The sequence below is a fragment of the Beta vulgaris genome, chromosome 7 (genome assembly GCF_026745355.1).
Source record: "Beta vulgaris subsp. vulgaris cultivar EL10 chromosome 7, EL10.2, whole genome shotgun sequence".
Lineage (NCBI taxonomy): Eukaryota > Viridiplantae > Streptophyta > Magnoliopsida > Caryophyllales > Amaranthaceae > Beta > Beta vulgaris.
This window is the reverse complement of record NC_079208.1, coordinates 42,200,788-42,217,314: the sequence shown is the minus strand read 5'-3', so window position 1 is coordinate 42,217,314 and position 16,527 is coordinate 42,200,788. Positions and strand designations below refer to the sequence as shown.

The window sequence follows — 16,527 nt, the reverse complement described above, 5'->3', positions numbered from 1 at the left end:
ATTCATGGAATTTAACAAGTTATTAAAATGTATTAATAAATGATACTTGAACGATAGCTGTATAAATTTAAACAATATTTGTTTATTAAGTAACAATAGTAAGATGCGTAGAAACACTAGTAATAAAAAGGTAAACAATTTATTACGTGTTCGCTGGGTGAATTTTATGAAAGACCACACACCCTTATTAGTTATTACTATTAGTATAACTATAAACAACATCCTAAAACTCAATCCTATCAACTTATCCCACTTACCATGGCAGAACATGCAAACCTTTCCCCAATGATGGAACCACCAACAGGGTGGTCCTTCACTGAATCATCTTCAAACTCCACCATATATGGCACCCCTCCACCCATTAGAAAGCCAGAATTAGATTTCAACAAATGTGTTTATTGGAGGGACCACTCCTATTTTGGGGAAGTTGATGCAACTCCGTGGAAACTGAGGAAGGTTATTCAATGATGAGTTCCTTGAAGAATCTAACTGAATCATCTTCAAACTCCACCATATATGGTAGTTTTGTGGTGTGAAAACGACGTCGATGTGGATGTCCTAAGGGCTGAAAGTGGGCCCCATGCTCAATTCATGGTTGAAGTCATGGTACGTTTCTTATACCTTTAATTGTCTAAGTAACTGAATTTCTATTTCGTTAAACGTAATTGACTGTTATTATGAATCGTTAAACTTATTTTTATGTCATCTGCTCAATTGTAGTCTAAACGGAACACATATGGAAGGAATAGGCTTTTTGCAGGAACAAGATGAACAGGAAAGGTTTAGGAATGAACAAGATGAACACATAAGTAACTGAATATTTTGTAATATTAATTATGACCCATCATTAGCTAATTTTGTAATATTAATTATGACCCTTTATTATTATTATTATTATTATTATTATTATTATTATTATTATTATTATTATTATTATTATTATTATTATTATTATTATTATTATTATTATTATTATTATTAGTAGTTTATTACTTTTGTTATGTTTAGTAGTTTATTACTTTAGTAGTTTATAACTTTTGTTATGTTTATGCTGTTCATTACTTTTGTTATGACGAATATTATTATTTTTACTGTTAGTTTTATATTATTATTATTATTATTATTATTATTATTATTATTATTATTATTATTATTATTATTATTATTATTATTATTATTATTAGTAGTTTTGTTTAGTTAGTTTATTACTTTTGTTCTAGTTATATATTATTATTATTAGTTATATATTATTATTATTATTATTGTTATTAAAGGTAAATATTATTATTAGTTTTGTTTAGTAGTTTATTAGTTTCGTATTATTAGGGCTAATTATGGTTATGTTTTGTTTAATTAGTTTATCAATATGTATTTTACTGAAATGGTAAAGTAAGATATTTTTACTTTTTTATTATTATTATGTAGTACGAGTTGCAACAAATTATGGTAAAGCAAATGCAATTAATCCCTTGCACCAGCCCACGTAACCAACAGCTGGCCTGCAGCCTGCAACCAAGCTTTGCGTGTTGCAGTACATTAGCGCGTTGCAGTGGGTTAGCAACAGCTGGCATATAAGCCTATGTGCCTAGCTAGTCCAGTCCAAATGGTCCAATTTATATTTTCCTATAAATTGCATTGCCACTTTCCATGTATTTATAAACCTTTCCATGTATTTATAAACCCACAATGGATCCAACGGCCCAACTATCTAATAGCAAATCCATACCAAACACCAATACTCCAACATCTTCATCCACAAACGAACCATCAAACCATCTAATGGAACCAACTAATTTAGCCACCCATAGAAGGTTACAACAAAAGATAGGACTAGGATGCAAAGGAATCGACAACATGTTACAAGGCGGCTTTCCTACCCAAATCATCACCGAGCTATGTGGGGAAAGCAGTTCTGGTAAGATACAACTTTGCTTACAATTAGCATTGACAGCCCAACTCCCACCACAATGTGGTGGCCTCTTCGGAGCATCCATTTACATACACTCGAACTCAAAGTTCCCTATAACGCGTCTTACACAACTTTGTGGATACGTGAAAGGTAAGTACGGAATAAATGCGGAATATGTTGACCTTAGTCACATAACAATCAAGCGAGTGGACGACCCCTATAAACTACTAAAAACACTTAAAGAAATTACAATTTTATGTCAACAAGCAGAACATTCTTCCCGGAACGTTCGCCTTATTGTCATCGACTCAATTGCTTCAATATTCCAATGTGCATTCGAAAACAATAAACTAGATATGACGACAAGATCCAAAATCCTATTCAAAGTATCTGCTAGCCTACGCGAAATTGCATACAGTTTCAATATCGTAATCGTCTGCACTAACGAGGTCCGGCAATCTATAGGAAACAACTCCCAGCACAACACCAGCAACATAACTCTTATTTCATCTAACACTCAAGTTGAACCTGCTCTTGGACTCTCTTGGTCCAACTGCATCAACAACCGTTTCTTCTTACAAATTTCCATTTTGAATGGTCATAAAACACGATCCATGCCAATCATACTTTCATCGTACCTACCGAATAACAACGTTGCATTTCAAATTTCACCAACTGGGGTAGAAGATGTCATTTAGTTTATTACATTATCATTGTATTGCATTGCATCTAACTACCATTCTAAATAGCTAAGTCGTTAATGTTAACGTAGCCGTTTATAGTTTATTACATTATCATTGTATTACATTGCATCTTCTCTTCAATCCGTAGTGATGATTTCTAAGTTCATTCAGATACCTGTGTAACAAAAATTACAAAAATATTTTATTTCCATTACTAACATCAAATATTACTAACAAAAATGAATAATAAAAAATATTGCTGTAGATGTGCCTTACCTTCATTACGAGGATTAGATGGCCACAACTCCAACTGTAGATGTGCCTCCTACATCAATGAAATCACATTAACTCATCTCCAACATCTTAGTTCAACTAATAATGTATTATTCAAAATGGACAATACCTCCTCTCCAACCTCCTTTCTTTTAACTCCTTTCCCTCGTGGATTCTTCGATGCTTCTTTCTTCTTCGTTGCTTCTTTCTTCTTCGTTGCTTCATCCTTCTTCGCATTCTTCTCGATACACGAAAGTAGTCTAGCTGCCCTCTTAGTTTTTTTTCCTTGGGGGGTCTTTCACAGATACTACATCTAAATCAACATCAAGACAACTAACATGCCGTACGTCTACACGACTCCCTTCCCCTTCCATTTCACATCCTACTACTTCACTTGGGGTTTTGTCGTCCAACCTGTTTGAACTAACAACCCCTACCGAATTTGGCACCAACTGCCTATTACCAACCGATTTCGCAGTGCAATTCTTCGTACTAATACCACAAAGTTTCATAGCATGCCGCTCATCAAGACGTATGTTTAGTAGTTGGAGAGTCTCCAAAACTGTGTGAGTATCACCATAGTTGGCAGCCTTCAAGCAGATTCGGTCAAATACTACCATCATCCTATCATAGTTCTGCACTTCATCTGTCTTTGAGGGGTCATGATATGCTACCTTTACCATTGTGTGCTTTCGAAATACATCTTTCCGCCAACTCAATATGTACTTCTCAGGAATCTCCTTAATTTTCAACTTAAGATACAACGATATAATGTGCCTACACATTATTCCCGCAGACTCAAACATCTTGCAATCACAAGTAGCCTCCGTACTCTCCATGTCTATACGAACAACATACTCACATGTCCTCTCCAAAGGCACCTCTTTCCTCGTCTCCTTCCACATCACCCACACCCTATCCTCGAACAAGTGTTCTACAACATCATCTCCAATATCTTTTTTCCCACTCCACTGAAGGTAAAGCACCTTCAAACATTCATTTTGTATCTCTTTAAATTTAGCATCAGTGTACAACTTTTGAAATACATGTTCAGTCTTGAAGGTAGTAACAGTAAGACGGAGGTACCTCGCGCTATTTGCATCTGCTTCCTTCTCCGCATTTGCTCTAGCTTCCATAGCGTTACAGTACTGCTCTGCAAACTCACACAACTTTGTCGTTTTGTGAACATAACCATAAAAAAACTGTTAATACTCTCGGACCTTTGAGTTGTTTTCATACCCGCCCAAAATAGATGTTTCATGTAAGCGGGGACCCACATGTGCCTTTCACGAAACAACCCTGTAAATATTCATACTATTCTAAGTTACTATTTCTAAGTAAATAATGTGATCGATTTTCAACATGGTTTTGCATCATTAAAATTTCTAAGAATATCCAAAAGTTTATCATTTGCATTATAACAGTTCTTCTCTAACCTAGCAAAATGAGGAAGTTCTTTTCTATGAACCCTTATCTATGTTTTCATTCCATTATCTTTTCTGCACACATTAGGAAATTGTATATTTTTATTTGGTAACTCTTTGCGTAACAGTTCATCTAACAGTTCATCAACATTTCTGTGCACAGATTGGCGCATAACAGTTGAACATTTCTGACAATAAATTCTTTTAATAACTAAAACTGATAATAACCAATGCATAAAACCATCAATTGTCTGACGTACTAAATTACTAAATTACCTAACAACATCAATAATCACATACCTTCAAGCCATTCATCATCACCTACACCATACTTCTCTATGGCAACCACCCATGTTCTGTCAAACACATCAGGGCTTGTACTTTCATAGATGGAATGTGTCAACGCTTCCTTCAAATCCTTGTAATTTGCATACGAACCTAGCTTCTTCCCAAATTTCATCATTATATGCCATATACACCATTGGTGCACAGATTGAGGCATAGCATTGTGGAGTGCCTTTCTCATCGTCGCGTCTTGGTCAGTCAATATACCAATGGGTGCTCTACCACCCATGCACAACACCCAAGTGCTAAATACCCATTCATATGTCTCCGCATCCTCGTGCGAAACTAACGCACATCCAAGCAATATGGTCTGTCCATGGTGGTTCACTCCGACAAAGTTTGCGAACGATAGTTCATAGTCATTAGTCAAATATGTCGCATCAAAAGCAACCACATCACAAAATTCCTCGTAAGCCACTCGAGACCTAGCATCAACCCATAACACATCCTTCAAGTACCCTTCTTCGTCTAATCGATGACTGTGAAAGAACTTTTGGTTGTCCTCCGCCATCTTGTTAAAATACTTCATCATTGCATTCGCATCACCAGGCCCAAGCTTCAATTTCCTCTCCTTCGCAATGATATTCCTAAGATCCCTTTCTGTTATAGCCATATTGTCCAACCCATTCCTATCCCGCGCTAAGCTACTATGAATCTGTGAAATCCTCACACCAACAACATGATCATTGAACAACCGTCTCCTTACAGCACATGTAACCTCCTCCTTCCGAAACATGCTAATGAACTTTGACTTGCTTGGCGTTGGATTATGGTTCACATGATCCAAAATGACTTTCTCAATTGCCACTCACCTCCTTCATTGCAACAAGCATACATCATAACAGGGCAATTGCATTTCTTCGACTTCCTAGTTGCCACTTGAATACCCTTACGTCCAACAGCTACCCTACCCTTCAATGCTCGTTTCACGTCCGGTTTACCATAACATTCGCATTTCCATGTATAATTCCTCCAACCCTTTTCAACTTTTTACCTTCACCTTTCTTATGAGAACCAGCTGCCCTAACAACACCAAACCCTTCCTGCTTCCCATATTTCCTTAAATATTCATCAGCAAACTCCCATGTCCCAAATATCATACCTACTGCAGGTGGTTCAACCACATTGTTCGACCCAGCTGCACTGCTACAACTTAAGGATCAGGTGTCTCAACTCCACCACCCACTGCCTCAACTCCAACACCCGCTGCCTGAACACCCACTGCTACAACCCTCCCATCATCAATGCTACACAAACTCAAGTCCTGTACATTACATATTATTACAATTAATTATTTCGTTGCCACATACCTTATTTATTGCATACCCTAAAATTTATTGCATACCCTAAAATTTATTGCAATAACTACAAATATTTGCCATTTACCTACAATTTATTGCAATCCAAACAAATGCAATTACGACAGTCAAACAAATAAAATTATAGTAAACTTATGACAAAATCAATGCATTTATTTACAATAAATATCAAACCCAATTATTTACAATAAATATCAAACCCTATTATTTACAATAAATATCAAACCCACATGTATAATTTAATAAGTACCTGATGATTCATATCAACATCCTCATTCAGCTGCACAATATTATCTACATCCATCGCCCAATTAATTTTTACTTTCTTCTTCGATTCTTCTATTATTATATACTTATCTTCATAAATCTCAATTTTTCAATTTTCAACTAAGAGAAATTCGAGATACAGATTGAGAAGAGAAGTTGATGAAAGAGAAAATTTTTTTTACACTGTTGACAATTGTACTATTCTTTTGCTTCACACCTACTTTTTTTGCTTTTTCAACACCGTTAAGTTGCCGTTACACCCTTCCATTGCCCTGCTTTCCTACTCCATTCCCCGGGGACCCACTTCACTACTTTTCAGGATTATAATATTGTTTGATCCTTGCTAGATGTTTATAAGCATCTAGCAGTTAGAGGTTTATCATTTTTCAACCTATAACATCTTTATGGATGATGGAAAAACACAATAATAACCTGTATGCTGTATGACACATTTTTCACATTTACAAAATCAATCTCCAAGACCAGGCGCTAGCTAACCTACAAGAGAATTGTCAAATAAACCAAAAAAGACGCGGCAGTGACTTTTTGACATTTTCAAATTTCAACTTTCCAATTAATTTCCTGTGGTTGACAAGCTAACAGCACATACCACGTGTCAGAAATTAAGCGGCCACGTACATTCTAGAACATCACAGATAGTTGGAGAAGCCCAAAATCAAACTCTTCGTTCTCTCTCTCTCTCTCCAACTTCTGCACACCTATAAATTCCTTCTGCTTTCTTCCCAAATTTCGCTTTTAAAATTTTCGCTGATTTTTTTGATATCGAATTTCAAATTTCTAGTGGCAGAAGCTCGCTTGCTCGGTAAGTTCTTCTCTCTCCACATTTCGCAATGTCACTTGCAATTAGGTTTTTTTTTCCATTTTTATGAACTAGGATTGTGGATTTGATATCATGTTTTGTGAATGAATACATTAGGGTTAATAATTGTCAATTAATAATTTTGGATCTTTCACCAAATTGGAGTAAAAGTGCCCAATTTGAAGTCTCATACGAGCGAATTTTGCTTCGTTTAGGTGGTAGATTATTGGATATTGTAATCGGTGAGAGTTCGGAGTTTTGCGTATTACGGTGTTGGAATAATTTCAACCAAAAAAACAGTGAATGATTTGAGAGTAACATGTGAAGCACATTGCTTTAAATCTAGCTTCTGATGTGATAATGCTTTGTCATTAACATAGATCTGTTTGTTGTGAGTTGTCCCATGTAGGAAAAGAAAAGGGAGGGTGGAAATGACAAAATGTGTAAGTGTAGTGGGCTATTCTACTTGTATATGCCAATTTGTTTTAAGGTGAAACAATGTGGTTTGATTCTTCTCTGATGTGAGATTGTACGTAGGGTGCCCAATGGCAAAGTTTGTATTATACATATAAGTAGAGAGAGATCCTCCCCACCCAGTATAATGTCCTCTTGAAAATCAGATACCTTTTTGTTTTCATTTCTCCCATTTCTTGTGTCTGTATCGAGGATCTGAAAGAGCTCGAACGAATGTGAGAGGAGCTAGCAACAAGAAAAATAAATACAATAGCTAAATGATGATGAGCAATATGAATTGGTGATCAAGATGTATATGGGTAGAACTAATAATGGATCTCGAAAATAAGTAATTTTTGCTATTGATTTAGTTACATTGTTGTGTGTTTCTTGGATTGATACAATTTGGTTTAAGGTTTATTTGATGGATTTCTATAGATTGTGGTAGCATTTGAAACTGTATGCTTTGGATCTTGGGTGAGTGCTAGTGACATGTTTCTTTTTTGGATTGGAAAACTTGAGCAGTTCTTTTCAATCTGCTGGATGATTTAAACTTGCTAGATCCGTAATGTGACTTGGTTCTAAAGGCTGTCGAAATAGAGTCTATCTAAGTTACAACTTGGGCGCTTCCTGTGAAACAATGACTGACTTAGAAGGTTGACCATCTTTAACAAGGACATATTTATTGTATTATAAGCTGTAGAAGCAATTAGACATGCTCTCTTCTTTAGGGTTGTAATGAGGCTAAGCGAGCTGATGCTGTAATGTCTCTATATTCAGCTTTGTGTACCCTTTGTAGTTTATAGAGCAATTCACTATTGTGTAATCTCCTATGCTGCCTTAGTTCTATCATTGTTTGCATGGCCTTAGTCCTTTTAGCTATATTGTCTTGTCTGTGGTTAGCACGAGTTAGATTTGCAGTTAGTTCTTTGGGGTTCTTGTCTGTGGTTTAAGATTTGCAGTTGGTTAGCACGAGTTAGATTTGCAGTTAGTCTCCTATGCTGCCTGATTTTGTTTGTGTGTTGTGCGTCACTGATAGTTTTTTGGTGATCTGGAAGCACAAGCTTATGGAAGTGGTGACTGGATATTGAGTGCTTAGTGTTATTGGGTTTAGAAGAGCCGAAGGACTTCTTCTTTATTTGGGGTTAGCATCTGTTGTGTTTCTTCAACCTTGACATTTTGCTCCTAGGGAAAGAAATAGATTTTTTCCCTCGGAAAACTATTTGTGATGAAAACTCATCTCCGTTTATGGTTCTTTTAGATTAAGAATGGGTTTGTTTGTTGTGCATCACTAGATTTTTTGGTGATTCTAATGTAGAAATTCATGGAAGTGGTGGCTGGATGTAGAGTGCTTGTTGTTATTGGCTTTAGAAGGGTAGTTTTCTGTGCTAGCTCTGCAACTTAGATCCTTATTCCCCTATGGAAAGAAATTCATTTTTTTCCATTTTGAGAAGTATTTGTGATGAAGACTCATCTTCGGGTATTATTCTTCTAGATTAGGAATGATTTTGCTTGTTGTGCGTAACCGTTGTTTTGGGTAAGAAGTTGAGTGGGACGCTGAAATCAATGAGAGTGGTGATAGAAACTACATCGTCATAGGAAACCTACAGGAATTAAGTGGGGATAAAAAAAGGGTTTTTTTTTGGTGTGCGTCACTATGATGTTACTTTGAGATTCTAAAATTTTATAGTTCACACTGCAAAACAATATCAAGTAGAGTTCTGCAAATGAAAGATTAGAGAATTAGAGAGAAAAGGAAGATGAACTTTATTTATTAAGGAGCCAGAAGTTCTATGAAACCTGTGCTAAACTAATGTCACAGAAGATCCCCTATTAGACAGCAATCCTTCTAAGGCATAAAAAAGAGAAGGAACTTAATTTATAAAAATTGTAGTCAGAATCAACAATTTGTACATAGCAAATTGACTTGAAAAATTGGGATTTAATTAAATATGTAATTGATATTATATGTTTTTTTTTGGACTCAGAGCATTTTCTCTTCTATGGAAATACTCATCTTTCTACCATGCTGCGCCTACACTGATTAAACCTAGTCTTAGTGATGGAATTAATGATGCTGTTACGAAGTCTGAAACCTGGTGCTTTTTCATTTTGATTCAATGGGAAACATTCGGTTGGTTGTCTTTATAATAAATTTCATGCTGACAATATTCTCTGTTCCTTTCAGGTCTGGTTCACCTTATACTTCCATAGTTGCAACTTCCGTTCGGAACATTTGGAAAAAAAAAACATCTGTTTAGCTGATGGCAGAAGTAAGCATTTGCCAAAACAACATACTTCTCACATGATTATATCAATGTAATAATCTCCAAGTCATAGGATGGTACTTATTTTGTTTTACCTATGTTATGTACAGGAAGGTCACAGAGTCACTTTGAATATCTATGACTTGAGTCAGGGACTTGCTCGACAGCTTTCTACCACATTTCTTGGGAAAGCCATAGAAGCTATCTGGTAGGGAATTTCTTAGATATTTGGATATATTAAAGAAATAGATGATTGTATAATATCTGATTGCAATTGCTCTTATTAGATTGGTTTGTGAAAGCAGTCTAGTCGTAGGACACCAAATCCCGGTGAAAAATAGTGCACCGTGGTGGCCCTGAGCTGAAGCGTACTGCAACTGTATCATATAATTTCTCCTTCCATTTGCCAATAACTTTTGACATAATGAAATTGGTAAAGGACACACATGTGATGAGGAGAGAAAGAAAGTGATGAATTTTTTTTGCCAATATGATGACAATAAAGCTATAGACAAATTTATATAGAAGCATGTATTTCTTTGTTTTATGACAGACTAAAAAGGCAAGTGTTTAAGACATTGGCAAAGCAGGGAGTATAGTTTACCTCACATATGTATTGCACTGCACTGATCAGAACGGAAGAGTATGAATATGCTGTTAGGTTGGAGAGTACTTATGTAGTCAATGTGCACTTATTCAATTTCAGGCATACTGGAGTTGTAGTTTATGGTAATGAGTACTACTTTGGAGGAGGAATACAACAATCCCCTGCTGGATCAACGCCATATGGGACGCCAATGCGAATTGTAGAATTGGGGATCACTCATGTTCCTCAAGATGTGTTTGAAAGTTACCTGGAGGAAATCAGTCCTCGATACACTGCGGAAACTTACAGCTTACTCAACCACAATTGCAACAACTTCAGCAATGAGATAGCCCAATTTCTTGTTGGAACTTCCATTCCAGATTATATTATCGAGCTTCCAAATGAAGTTATAAGCAGCCCCATGGGTGCTATGATGTGTAAGTTTTGTACTTGTGTTTTTCTTTTCTGTTATCACCTTTGTCCCTCCCTCTGGACATTAATTTTTTTCTCAAATCAATCTTGGAGATCGTGTTCTGTCATTTGCTTTTACTAATATCTTATCTGCTGAGGATTGATATCTAGCTGGATTTGTTAGGGGGCCTGGGGGGGGGGGGGGGGGGCTTTTAAAGCTATTTTACGTTCATCATATCATCTAATCTGATTTCTAATTGATCTTCATATCTGGATCTTTCTGAACTCAATGACATGCTATTATTTGACACAAGATTTTGGAATCATGGCCCTTATGGGGAAGATCATTTTGTGATATTGAAGTTTCATTGATCTGCCAAATCGTGAATTCTAAAATTCGGCATTTGAGATTCCTTCTCTCCCTCCCACTTCCCATTTCCGGTTATGTGGATGCATAGTTGTTTTTTTTTACTACTGAACACAAGCTGATTGGACTTTGCCACAAATATGCACAGTGCCCATGATCCAGCAACTGGAGGCAACACTTAGAGCAGGGGCGGTGCCTCAAGCTCCTCAGTTCAGACCATCTTCATTAGGGAAGCCTGCAACAAGTGTTAATGACGACCGAGTGAAGTCTGCAAATACGACTTCTGAAGCCTCCGAGAGTAAGGACCAATCCAAGAAAAAAGAGGTCGAAGCAAACACATCTCAGAAGAGTCTAGGCAAGGTTGTGCCTCCTGCTGTTGAGCCTAAGGGAGCACGAGCGACATCCGCTGCTCCAGCAGACCCTCTTGGTAATGCCAGAGATAAGGTGCAAGAGGAGATCACCAGGGAATTTGCTGCTCTTATGGCAACAGGGACTTTGAGGGCAAGCGAGGCTGCTGCTCTGGCTACCCGTAAAGTCATGGAGAGATACGGAAAAATGAATGTTGCGATGTCCTAGGACTATTCCTCAACTAGCATTCTTTTAGAAAAAGAAAAATCAAACTTAATCTGTATGATAATATCCTTTAGCTTTTTTTTTTTTGTTAGGCGTAGCATCTGTTTGATTTTGTCCTACAATGGTTCTGACACTTTTGATATTGGTTATCCTTTATGATATAGTCGACTATATCTTATAAAATTTGTGAACTTTAATCGCAAATTACTTTCACGTGTTTAGTTTAAGCTCAAGAAACCATTCTATTGGAGGTGGAATCATCTTGAAAATTGACAAAAGATTGAATTATTTTTCCTGAATTTTGCTTGACATGAAGTCTTCGTAGCATCTAGGATATAATGGATACACCATTATTAGCGTTTGGGCAGAATGATTGCCAATAGACCTTGAGATCCTTCAATGATGACAAAGCAACGTCTGAGCTATGTGTGCCCAATAGACCTTGAGATCCTTCAATGATGACAAAGCAATGTCTGAGCTATGTGCGTTGTGCAAATCTGTCAAAATGGTGTTACAACACTATCAAGTGCGACATTTATACTGAGCAAAACCTAAAATCTTTGAGCAGTGTATATGTATACAGACGAGATTTTATTTTTGACCTTCAGTTTCGTACTGCAAGGTAACTCCATTTGACTGACTACAAAAGTCATAAGGGATGTTGATCCCAGCAAACCCGACCATCACAGATGCAGCTCCAATGTAATTCATTGTATTGGGGGCATTACCGGTCAATGTATCAACCAAAGCTGCCAAAGGGACCTGGATTGTGAGGCCAGCTGTTGCCACTGTTGTCGTCGTTAAAATAACAGCTTTGGCCCATAAGTAGTCACTCAGGACATTATCAAGCAAACCTGATATGAGGTAAATAGCAACATGTTAATCAAATAGGGAGATGATCTGAACATTAGTTTTTTTGTCAGCTCCAATATTTAAACAAGAAGAAAGGTCTAATACTTTAAAATATTGCAAAAGTTGTCTAAATTATGGGAATCCCACGCCCTTTCTAACTCAGTAACTTTAGGCTTCCTTTTTCCCATGTAAAAAGAAGGTTTCAGATTTGATAATTTCAGTTAACTTCACTTCAGGGTTATCTGTTCAGTAAAGACAGAAATTTTTATTAGGCCAGGCTCTATTGAAGAGCTAGAGGACTTTTATCTTTCTCATCAGAAAAGTAAATCAAATGGTGTACATAAATGACCATTCAGACAGGAACAATACGACACATTAGCAGTACTAATCTTCTTATTGAGCAGCCATATACACACAGAGTTACGGTCTTCTGAATTTCATTTACCATTCTAATTTAAAACCAATTAACAGCAATCTAAATTTGGTTGTGCCTTCCCATCAGCAACATGATACCATCATGGCACAGAAGCCTCTACTGCCACTCTTCAGCCTGTACGCGAGAACAACTCTTTCCAACAACTCACTATATTCCAACTCAGAGTAGCAAATAAGTGTCAACGGATCAGACGACTCCATCTATCACCACAACTAGATATAAAGGGTTGGTGGCTTGGTGCCACATACAGTGGGGAAGATCTTACTGATAAGAACAGGAAGCATACTTATGAAAACCTTCAATGTATCGTTATGTCACATAGAAACAGGGTTATATACCAGACACCTCTTACCCTTGCAAGTCAATCAGACAATCTTGAAGAAGGAGCAAATTACATATCCTCACGGAATAGGAAACGATATACGCGTATAATCAATAACTGTTAAAATCCTAATAGTATGAACATAATGTGAATTGTTAATTACTGTTGAAATGTCAAGAAAAAGCACAAATCTTTTGTTTTACCAATTTGAATATACTGTGAGTAAAACTTTCAAAGCCTCTTATAAATTTTCTCAACCAGTTATCCCTTCTTATCAAAACTAGTATTACCAAATTTGTTAAAACCCTACTATGTCTGGTGGTCATGCATCTCAAATTTTGGGACATGGATATCCCATGAAAACAGCAACCTACAAATTGGGAATATATATAAAAAGATGACTTGAAACAAACCTTTGCCTATTATCAAGCTAAACTGTTTCCAGGTAAATGTGGTAAATGACTCCATCTTCGTGAAGTGCAATACAAGCACAACTGGAAGGAAAATCACCATGTTAAATAATCCTAAGAAGCCTAGAAACTGTGCCATGCTCACTTGACCACTTTTTTCATCAGCAGGCAACATCTTACGGATGAGAGTTATATATACAGCATATAGACCAGCTGAGGAAAGAGACATAATGTCTCCCAGAACACGTTCCGAGTTGATTATACTTCTTCCTGCTTCCGTGTCTCCCAAGCTTACAATGATGGTTCCTCCCATGCAAAGTAGTACACCCATGAGCTTCAACCAAGTGAATTTCTCACCCAAGAATGCCAGAGAAAGCATAAAGGTGAAAAGACTAGAAGAAGTGCACAAAATTGTATTTGACTGCAAAAGTTAGGAAGAGGTTATACACTTAGGAAATGTTCTTCAAACTGGACATATAATTGAGAGGGATAATAGAAAAGACAAAGATGAGAATAAATTGCTTCATACAGTGATTGTTGTATACTTCAGAGCAAGGTTAAAAGTCAGCTGTGACAGAAACCAAAATGGACATATCAATAAGCTGACTCTGGCTACCCTGCAGCGTGTCCAACGTCCCTTTGAATCCAGCTGCGTATCAGGATCTTCATCAACTTCCACTCGGTCTAAAAGTTCCTTTTCCACCTTACAAGTCCTACAGGATGGCTCTGAACAAGTCTCTAGAGAGCTTTGATCAGTTTCTTCTTGGTCACCACATACATGGAAATGTAAGACACTTGTTGGCTCATCCAAATAGCTATTCCCAAGAAGGACAACCTTCTCCGAGCGGGCTAATTCTTGCAAGCCAATATCTACTCTACGCCAAAAACATAATTTCCCATTGTAGTCTTCCAGAAATCTCCAAGCTTCCACAAGGGGGATATAGATTATAAACAATGAGCTACAAACATATGTGATGAAGAAGACGGAAACTCCGTCCTCCACAATATACTGAACCACATAGCTACCAGTAATCCAAATAGTCGCCACCGCCACAATGTATAGCAAACCTACAATCCATTTCCAAACTTCACTTCTCATAGCCCCCCTACTTAAGCTATAACACTTTCTTCTACTCGTTTTTGCATCAAGCCATAAATCCTAGTTCCTATCAAACTCAAAAATAAAAATAGCATTGATGTTACCAACAGATATGGATCACCTATCACCTGAACAATGCAGTTAATAATCACAAACAGGCATAAACGAAAGAAGAATGTTATTTGTAGACATGAACAACTCTAAAAGAAACTAGAACTTGATACTAACAATGTTGTCAGAGGCACAAAACAGTACACATCCAGAATTACCAAATAATGCTAGATTAACTAGATAGCAAAGTATCCCCTTCACAACCCAAAATAATAATAAAAAAAATCTTTTGCATTGCAGATGTAGATATCACTTTTTTATTACTTAATTATTTCTTTATCAATGTCATACATTAACTCAAATCATGCTTTCATGCTTTTATCAAATACGTACCTGTTCTAGGTGAACTCAGATTCAATGCTGAATGATGAAGGAGCTAATATGGAGTAAGAATGGAAGTGGGCTTTGCAGAATATAGTTCAATTTGAATTAGCCACCAACTCTAATTTTGGATTATGTGGGGAAATTGCAAATTAACCCTGCCACTTATATTAATTGTGCATATTACCTCCTACTCTCCTTTAATTTTATATAATTGTGATATTATTATATTAACCTCCAATTTCATCTTTGCTGATTTCACGTGGAGAATTTGGACGGATAGTAATAAATGACAATTCATCTATTGTTTCCTTGCAATTCCTACAACATTTATCTTACACAACTACTCCCTCCCATTTTATTTGCTACAAGCACTTTTTCACAAAGACCAAGAAAACATGTGGGGCTTACTATGCAGAGGGGAAATTAATGAAAATTTCTGATGCTTAATTAGTTTGTGATAAAGTTGATTAAAAGCCAAATAAAAGGAGACTTGGCCCACATGGTTTAAAGTAGGCGCTACATTTTATTGGAGGACGGATTTCATTTCCCTCCAAAATTTTCAAGGAATAACTCATCAACTGAATTTCAGTTACAATTATACAACAAAAGGGAAATGATATTTTCCCTCCAAAATTTTACAGCAAACTTTACATAACAGGGTTTGAAATTTTCCCCAAAAATTCGAAATTAAGGGGGAATTGAATTTTCCCCCAAAAAACTTGAAATAAATTTCTAAATTTCAGGAGACTATATATATACACAACCGCTTTTGCACTTGCATTAAATTTTTTCAGCACAGCCTTCAACCAAACCAATTCTCCAAAACTCTCAGAGACACCAACCAGCAGCCAGCCACCACCATCAAAGACACCAACCAGTAGCCATTTCCTTGGGGGGGGGGGGTTGGGGTAGATTAACTCTCAGAAAATTCATCATAGAGTTTTTTAGAAGCCATTTCTGATTTCATAGCTTCACTTGAGGAAAGTGTAGAAGCTTTTTCAGCTTGAACATGTCTGGCATCCATAGCTTAGCTATGGCCCTAGACAGTTCTACTGATAACACTTCAACACCATCCTCATCAGTTCTTTATTCACCACAAATTCACCCACCTTTTGATCTGAATGATCCATTGCCAGAACCACAACCAGAACCACAATTACAACCACAACCACAACCAAAGGCCTTTGATCTTAACAGAGCACCAGCAGCTTCAAGTGAAGAAGAAGAAGATTTCTTCACAGAAATAGAACATGGAAATGGTCAACATGAGGTTGTT

At 36.7% G+C, this 16,527-nt stretch overlaps 3 protein-coding genes across 7 annotated transcripts; 1 reads left to right on the top strand and 2 right to left on the bottom strand.

The window, feature by feature from the left end:
• Positions 1 to 3,137: 3,137 nt before the first annotated feature.
• Positions 3,138 to 5,734, bottom strand: LOC104899558 (protein FAR1-RELATED SEQUENCE 5-like). The gene is made up of 4 exons (XM_057390828.1): positions 5,576 to 5,734; positions 5,447 to 5,449; positions 4,590 to 5,289; positions 3,138 to 4,018 (listed from the first exon to the last, which is right to left on the bottom strand). The coding sequence occupies exons 1-4, from the start codon at positions 5,732 to 5,734 to the stop codon at positions 3,138 to 3,140; spliced, it is 1,743 nt and encodes a 580-aa protein (XP_057246811.1).
• A 1,141-nt stretch (positions 5,735 to 6,875) lies between these two features.
• Positions 6,876 to 11,918, top strand: LOC104899497 (uncharacterized). 2 transcript variants are annotated; one of them, XM_048648184.2, is made up of 6 exons: positions 6,876 to 7,043; positions 9,482 to 9,592; positions 9,682 to 9,766; positions 9,871 to 9,968; positions 10,467 to 10,783; positions 11,273 to 11,918. In XM_048648184.2, exons 3-6 carry the CDS (start codon positions 9,758 to 9,760, stop codon positions 11,698 to 11,700), a joined length of 852 nt encoding a protein of 283 aa, XP_048504141.1. In that variant the 5' UTR covers positions 6,876 to 7,043; positions 9,482 to 9,592; positions 9,682 to 9,757; the 3' UTR covers positions 11,701 to 11,918. The 2 variants fall into 2 exon arrangements, with proteins under 2 accessions (XP_048504141.1, XP_010684996.2); XM_010686694.4 differs by lacking the exon at positions 9,482 to 9,592 and having other exon boundaries at positions 6,877 to 7,043.
• A 36-nt stretch (positions 11,919 to 11,954) lies between these two features.
• LOC104899498 (uncharacterized) lies at positions 11,955 to 15,533 on the bottom strand. Of its 4 annotated transcripts, none has more exons than XR_007276282.2 (5): positions 15,261 to 15,533; positions 14,247 to 14,944; positions 13,721 to 14,138; positions 12,139 to 12,551; positions 11,955 to 12,082 (listed from the first exon to the last, which is right to left on the bottom strand). XR_007276282.2 is itself a non-coding variant. In XM_048648183.2 (5 exons), the coding sequence occupies exons 2-5, from the start codon at positions 14,814 to 14,816 to the stop codon at positions 12,289 to 12,291; spliced, it is 1,215 nt and encodes a 404-aa protein (XP_048504140.1). In that variant the 5' UTR covers positions 14,817 to 14,944; positions 15,261 to 15,531; the 3' UTR covers positions 11,955 to 12,288. The 4 variants fall into 4 exon arrangements, 3 of the variants coding, with proteins under 3 accessions (XP_048504140.1, XP_048504138.1, XP_048504139.1); XM_048648183.2 differs by having other exon boundaries at positions 11,955 to 12,551; positions 14,247 to 14,354; positions 14,391 to 14,944; positions 15,261 to 15,531; XM_048648181.2 differs by having other exon boundaries at positions 11,955 to 12,551.
• Positions 15,534 to 16,527: the final 994 nt, after the last annotated feature.

What these genes read in the sequence shown, in the direction of transcription:
- LOC104899558 (XM_057390828.1), bottom strand. Translation starts at nt 5,734, where the DNA reads ATGATATTTGGGACATGGGAGTTTGCTGATGAATATTTAAGGAAATAT. An exon ending in TGATGATGAATGGCTTGAAG is followed by an intron (nt 4,019 to 4,589) that starts GTATGTGATTAT and finishes GTGAGTTTGCAG; the next exon opens with AGCAGTACTGTAACGCTATG.
- LOC104899497 (XM_048648184.2), top strand. An exon ending in AAAGCCATAGAAGCTATCTG is followed by an intron (nt 9,969 to 10,466) that starts GTAGGGAATTTC and finishes ATTCAATTTCAG; the next exon opens with GCATACTGGAGTTGTAGTTT. An exon ending in CCCCATGGGTGCTATGATGT is followed by an intron (nt 10,784 to 11,272) that starts GTAAGTTTTGTA and finishes AAATATGCACAG; the next exon opens with TGCCCATGATCCAGCAACTG.
- LOC104899498 (XM_048648181.2), bottom strand. Translation starts at nt 14,816, where the DNA reads ATGAGAAGTGAAGTTTGGAAATGGATTGTAGGTTTGCTATACATTGTG. An exon ending in TGAAGTATACAACAATCACT is followed by an intron (nt 14,139 to 14,246) that starts GTATGAAGCAAT and finishes TAACTTTTGCAG; the next exon opens with TCAAATACAATTTTGTGCAC. An exon ending in TAGCTTGATAATAGGCAAAG is followed by an intron (nt 12,552 to 13,720) that starts GTTTGTTTCAAG and finishes ACCTCATATCAG; the next exon opens with GTTTGCTTGATAATGTCCTG.